This window comes from Pinus tabuliformis, chromosome 8 (genome assembly GCF_031772625.1).
Source record: "Pinus tabuliformis cultivar Carrire ecotype Pingquan chromosome 8, CPIR1, whole genome shotgun sequence".
NCBI classification, from domain to species: domain Eukaryota; kingdom Viridiplantae; phylum Streptophyta; class Pinopsida; order Pinales; family Pinaceae; genus Pinus; species Pinus tabuliformis.
Window position 1 is genome coordinate 550565155 of NC_142294.1, and position 7683 is coordinate 550572837.

Genomic DNA, 7683 nt, shown 5'->3' on the forward strand with positions numbered 1-7683 from the left:
CACTATGAATAATAATGTCAATAGTGTCGTAAAGAGCACTCAAAATATTGCTTGGAATTGCACCAAAATTAATTACATAGTAGTACCAAAAATAATATTGGAAATAACACCTGGAATAATGTCATGTTAGTGCCTGAAATAATGCCAGGATTTGCTTCCAATTTGGCTCATGGTTTGGCTTCCAGTTTAACATCTTGTTTTTCTTCCAGTTTTGCTTCTAGTGTGGCTTCCAGTTTTGCTTCTAGTGTGGCTTCCAATTTTGCTTCCATTTTTGCTTGTAGTGTAGCTTCCAATTTTGCTTCTAGTTTTGCTTCTTGTGTGGCTTCCAATTTTGTTTCTAGTTTTGCCTCTAGTGTGGCTTCCAATTTTGCTTTCAGTTTTGCTTCTAGTGTGGCTTCCAATTTTGCTTCTAATGTGGCTTCCAATTTTTCTTCTAGTGTTGTTTCCAATTTTTCTTCTAGTGCGGCTTCCAATTTTGCTTCTAGTGTGGCTTCTAATTTTTCTTCCAATGTTGCTTATTTTTTTGCTTCCAAGTGTCGGAAATAGTGCCAGTTTTAGTGTTATGTTTAGCACCAAGATATATGTCCAGTTTGGATTTTGATTTGGCTTCTAGTTTTGCTTCTAGTGTGGCTTCCAATTTTTCTTCCAATTTGGCTTCCATTGTTACTTATTTTTTTGCTTCCAAAAAATGATTATTGTTTTGCATATAGTATGTTTTATTTCAATTTAATTAGTTAAATATATCATGTTTGTTAAATAAGCTATATGATTATACATCACATGAATGCATTTGAAATATTTTATAGGATAACATTTATAAAGAATTTTTAGGGAAACATATATCCATATAAATTAACAACATCATTATACTTATTAAATCTCCATCAAAATAGAATCTACAACATCTAGTATATATAAAATAACAAGATAATTATTGTAACATGATCATCATCTATAATTAAAACAAGTGAGTCAAATATCTATAATTTAAGTGAATTTGACAACATCCATCATGAGCAGTAAATCAAAACCATCATACGTAATAAATATGCATCCAAATCATCAACCACTTTCAACATATAAAAATTGACGAGTCAATATTGACAAGATCATTGTCATATATGTCTTTGGAGATGCGAGTTCATGCCCCCATCCAACATAGTCACTTGAGGTAATTTTAGTAATGCAAAAGGAAATTTGTACACAATAGGGTTTCTCAAAATTGATCATCATCAAATGACCCTCCATGCTTATTAAATAGATATCATGGACCAATCGAGTGTTAAGTCATGGATCAACAGTCATTAGTATCGAGAAGAAAATCACACATCAAGTCACTATATGTCTAGAGCATATTGTGATTGCCAGATTATAGTGCAACTAATGCATACTAAAAAAATGCCCTAAGAAGCACACTTTTACCTCAAGATAGATTAAGCCAAGTTGATTTTAACTAATTCCTAAGTGTCTAAATATCCTAACACTTAGGTCATTTTTTCACTCCATGCTATGTTTTGGATCAAGTTTTCATTTCTATACTTATCCAATCATTAGTCAAAACTAACAAGTTTGTGTTACAGGGTAAGCCACCAGAGTAACACATTACATGTTTGGACATTCATAAATGCAAAGTAATTTTAATTCTTAACAATGGGAAACCAAATGTCGTTGTATTCATATTACAAGCAATGATGTCACATGAATACATGAGACAAACACAAGTTCAAGTGAATAAAAACACTTTTCATAAATAGAGTACAAGGAAAATGATGAAATGTACTACCATTAAGCTTTAGAGCATAAAGTTGTTTCCATTATGTTTTTGTTTCACTTGAACTTTAAAATTATTGTTATTCAAAATTATTTATTTGATAAGATTGATGTTTATTCAATTCTAATAGTTAGTCATCTTTCTCAAGAAAAAATTCTATTGTTAATTTTTTATAACTTCTTTTGCACTAATAAAAAAAGATTTGCTTAACTATAATTTTAGCTTTGACCTCAAACACTATTGTTGTTTTCCTTAAAAAGAAAAAATATAATTATTTTTTCCAATATTATCTACACTTTTAAAAGAAATTTTCTTTACTTTCCCTTTTTCTTTCCATTAAATCATTCTTCTTATACTTAGTAACTCCTAACTCCTATGATCATCCAAGTAAAAATAAAAGAATAACTAATAATGAATTATAATTAAAACACTACATAGCAATAACTAAAAAGTATGTTATAGTTATCTAACTAAAAGGATTTAATTAAAAGAAATGGTAACAATTACTCTTATTAAATAATGAAAACAAAACCTAAAGTAAATAAAGTTCAGACAAAAATGTTCGTTAACATAACTCAAAGCTATAAATAAAACAAATCCTAAAGTAAATAAAGTTCAGACAAAAATGTTCCTTAAGATAACTCAAAGCTATAAATAAAATAAATCTCAATGTAAAGATTAATATTTTATAAATATATATCTTTGACTTTGAAAACTAGATGTTTATTATTCAATATTATCAAAGAAATTATTTTTCAAACATTTTATTGGACCATAACCTAAAGGTCTTATTGCATCCTTTGCACAATATAATGTCATGTGGATAATTGTCTTACATATTTTATGCCACAAGTTATTAATATGGTTACAATATTCATATATGATTTTAGTTATCTAGATAGTGATTTTTTATTCTAAACCAAGAGAGCCATAAAAAAATCCTTGAAAATAGCTCATACTCAAGTAAATAACATATCTCCCCTTAGTTAATTCCCACCATAATTTAAGAAAGCATTTGGATAAATAATGGATAGGAATAAGATGTAAATAAATATACTTGCTAAGAGTTATTTCCCACCATTATTTATATGGGAGTGAAATTGTAAATGCGAAGACTTACTAGTAGTTACTACCCACCAAAATTTAAATAGCTCATACTCAAGTAAATAACATATTTCCCCTCATTTAATTCCCACCATAATTTAAGCAAGCATTTGCATAAATAATGGATAGGAATAAAATGTAAATAAATATACTTGCTAAGAGTTATTTCCCACCATTATTTATATGGGAGTGAAATTGTAAATGCGTAAATAGTTTTAAATGCGTAGACTTACTAGTAGTTACTACCCACCAAAATTTATGTAAGCACTTGTGCCTAAGCAATAAATTAATTTATCCACTTCACATCTAATTAATTTATCCACTTTGCATCTCAATTTATTAGTTATTGTCAAGGAAAGGCTATATGATTCAATTTTTCTATTTAACACTATTAATTTAGAATTGACCAATGTAGCTAATAATTTTTATGCAATTTTTACCAACATAATTTCTAATTTGAGTAACAAGGACTAAGCTTCCTTATAATACTTGTTAGTGTGAAAATAAATTTAGCTTATAAGGTGGGTACACGCATATACTATATATTTGCATCATCCATATGAATATAGGTGAAATGGGTTTTTTTTTTTTTTTTTCTTCTACCATTTTCTTGTGTTTCAATACATATTGATAAGCCATGTTATTGGCCCATGGCATTGTAACAAAACATATTTACATATTAAGGGTCTCCATGGTGAATATGGGTAGTTAAAAGTCTTGTTAGATGTGTTTTTTTAATGTATTTATATTTAACTCATATAAAAATTTTGTTAATAATAATACTAAAGTTTATATATATATATATATATATATAATGTGAGATGTATTATTAAGTATGTATTTTGCTACTTATTATAGATTGATGCCTATATATAAAACAGGCATATAACATATACATGATACAAAACAAAACGATTGACCAAAATCCATATTGCCATCAATTTTAAATATTTTCATAATGTTTTATTATATTGTAATAATGTATGTACTAATTATAAAATAAACGTTTCTCTCTCTCCACGCACACACATATATATATTGAACAACCACATTGCAACATGAACTTTTTTTTCTCTTTCTATATATATCTAATGGAAAACTCCTCTGGAAATCCAACATTTCCCATTAGTAAGCATGTGACACTATCATGGATTAGCCAAATACACTAATTCTTCAAATTATTAGTTCTCGATAAATTCATAGGTGTACTGGCACAAAACTAACTAATCGAATATATTGATGAAATTCATTTGAGTTAATTATCTATTTTACAAATATTTTTAAAAATATAAATTAAATTATATAGATAAAATAAATATAATTGTAATTAAACTGAAAGACATTCATCTATTTTTTTAATAAATGTAAATCCAATTTAATTCTAATTCTATCAAATTCAACTGTGCAAAATTCTTTTTTATTTTTAACTCATAAAATTTTCACCTCTACAAATTTAATTTGCTTTAACATCTATAAAAGTATATTTCAATTTCTTATTTAAAAATCAATATAAAAACTTTCTTCACTTAATAATTAACATTAATTAAATATATATAACACATTTACTTAAAATATTTAAAAATCAATATAAAAACTTTCTTCGCTCAATAATTAACATTAATTAAATATATATAACACATTTACTTAAAATATCATAATTGTAAAAAAACTGATATATTTTTTTGAAATATTAATCATACCTTAATACTTATTCTTTTCAGAAATGAAAAGTCAGACTACAATCATAATTTTTCAATTAATATTATTTTATTTAGAATTAATAATAAAATATATTTTTATTATTAATATATTAAAAATATTATAATATTTAAAATATATATAATAATTTGTGAATATTTTTTTGTTATATAAATATTAATTGTGATTTTTAAACTTAATCTAAGTTTATGAATCCCAATGATACCATCCCTCTAAGTGAGTAAAAAAAAATATATATATATATATAACCAGAAACTAACAATAAAAGTTTTAAAAATTAGAATATATAATTTCCATAAAAGATAAAATATATCGGAGCAAAAGGTTTAAAGCGTATATTGAAAAAAAAATGCACCAATAAAAAAAAGAAAAAAAAAAAAAAAAAAATATATATATATATATATATATATAATAAAAAAAACATATATATATAATAAAAAAAACATATATATATATCCACTCTGGTACCCCACACAGCTACACTACTGAGCAGTGAGCACCCACACAAAGTTCAAGTTGCAAGACGTACTATTTTGAACTTACTTTGAACCATGCACAGAGTTAAACATGCTCGGCGCCCTCTGAGTAGGAATGACTGTCCGCCATTAACGAGCGCAAGAAAGCGCAAAGGTATTCACAGAGAGGACTCAAATATCTAACTAAAATATCAGGAGGTGAGCTCTTTGCACGCCCCACATATCAGTGAAAATGTCCAACCAGCGAAATGGCAGCTATGGAAAGTAATTCAGTAAAATCTCATGGCAGAGCATAACGAATATAGATTGCACAACAAAATTTTACATAATAATATCAGAAATTACTTTTTATTAGTACGTACATACAAATCCTGATTCAGGAAGAAATAATAATCCTTAGAACGAAGTCGCTATATAATTACAGGAGTATAACTGTGGCAGTGCATTTGCAGTGTACAAACGAAAAAATATTATCAAATCAAATTAGAACCAAAAGTAAATAAATTAGGCACATTCTGCCTAATTTATACAAATCAGGGGAAGCTCCAGAGGCTGCAGAAATCCTGAGAATGATCGGGACCATAACTCTCATCCACCCAGTTGGACAATGGAGTCAGATCAGACGATAGCCATGCACAGCAGATCATCTCATCATCATACCCATAATTATCAACACTGCTGGGAGACTCTAACAGCTGCTCTAACCATGAATTCTCCTCCCTTACTGCACCCACATTGTCATTGCTGTTACCAGTACTGGGCATTGTTTCAGTACCAACAGCTGTTTTTACATTGGAGGCTAAAGAATCTTGAAGGCTTTGAGCAGCACAGCCAACGCCATTGGAGCCTGCAAGATCAATAGTAGCACTAGGATAACCATAGGCAGCAGCAGCTGCAACTTTTTGTATAGACCTCGGAGACATCAATGGTGGCTGGCAGCTCTGGGGAAGATGAATAGTGGTGGCAGATTCTGGGAAATTGAGGGTAGCAGAGGAGCCCTTCAGACAGAGGACAGCTGCATCATAAGCTCTGGCAGCGGCCTCTGCAGTGGAATATGAGCCCAACCAGATCCTTGTCTTCTGATGGGGTGCCCTTATCTCAGAAACCCATGATCCCCAACTCCTCATCCGAATGCCTCTGTACTGCCTCGGCTGCCTAGAGCCTCTGCTCCTCCTGTTACTAGAAACTTGGCATTCTCTGCGTTCTGAGTGCTGTTGCGATCCGACCAACACCTTCTGGTGGCACTCTGATTCTTTACTTCTGCAAACCATTGGGCTTCTCTGGAAAATAACTATGGATTCCCTTAATATCAAAATGTATACTATAATCACATAAGGGTATTGAATGTATTGAATTTTATGCCCAGCAAAAATAATACTAAAGCGAAAGTAATGCGATATGGGGCCGGTAGGGTGGATAAGATCTGGCAAAGCTGAATTGGGTGTGTAGTGTTTTACGATTATGGAGTACGCATCTCTCTATATATATATAATGGCGAATATATTCCTGGGTCGGAGGCAGCTTCCTCTTTCACTAATATTAGTAAAGTTGATGTTCAGCTGTTGGGAAGTGTATGTAGTGTGGGGATGTAAAAATACAGCTGAGCTGTGAGCTGTTAGCGTCTGTCAAACCGCGTCGTTCCTTTTAATGTTTACGCGGTGAAAATTGTCTGCGTAGACTTTCTTCCCTCATGTGTTGCATGCATTCTCACTTGAGAAAAATAATTCGACAGAATAATAAATGTGGTATAAGCTGGCATTCATAAGGCGTTGTCTACTGAGTGGCATGGCATTCATGAGGGGTTGTCTACTGAGTGGTAAATTTACCTTGGGTTAAAAAATGTGGAATTCTAGTTGTTCTTTTAAGGCGTTGAGTGGTAAATTTACCTTGGGTTAAAAAATGTGGAAATCTAGTCTTTTTTTTAATGAATTCGATAGATAAAAAACTGTTTGAATTTTGTTGTTTTTTTATTATAGAAATAGATTCAGCCCTATAAAAAATTCTTGGGTTCAAATCTTGAAACTTGAAACTTGACAATTTTAATCTAGATTTTCCAAAATTTCTACCTAATGTTATCAAAATTTTACCAAAAATTCTAATAATTTCTAAACAAATTTGAAACCTCATTAAACTACAGTCATAAATTTGATTATGTATAATTTTTTATTATTTTACTGAAAAATATTATTTATATTATTTTATCAAATGATGTAAGTTAAGTGAATTTTTTATTTCTCTATTATAATCAAAATCATGATTACCAAAATTCGTCTTAATTCGAAAATTCGATTCTGTTAGTTCACTAATTTGTTCATTTGCACATGTAAAATGCTATTGACACTACTCAGCTCAACACATATAGATAGGAACGTGTATAGAAAAACGAAACGAAATAGAAATAATCTTGAAGTTGGAACAATTCTCATTATCCAATTTTACTTATTTTTTTGAGTTTTTTAGTATGAAAAAATGTTGATATTAGAAGTGAATAATCAATATATTTGTTTACAAATAGTAGTTTTATCAAATGATATCATCTAGATATGAGTTTTAGCTAGAAGGTTTCATGCCATATCTACATAAAACCTCCATGTTGTGTGAAAAAATTAAACA

General features: G+C 29.5%; 1 protein-coding gene across 1 annotated transcript; it reads right to left on the minus strand.

The window, feature by feature from the left end:
- Positions 1-5603: 5603 nt before the first annotated feature.
- LOC149236621 (uncharacterized) lies at positions 5604-6341 on the minus strand. The gene has a single exon (XM_089368980.1). The coding sequence runs from the start codon at positions 6339-6341 to the stop codon at positions 5604-5606; it is 738 nt and encodes a 245-aa protein (XP_089225106.1).
- Positions 6342-7683: the final 1342 nt, after the last annotated feature.

Coding starts and splice junctions, on each gene's coding strand:
- LOC149236621 (XM_089368980.1), bottom strand. CDS start 6,341: ATGGTTTGCAGAAGTAAAGAATCAGAGTGCCACCAGAAGGTGTTGGTC.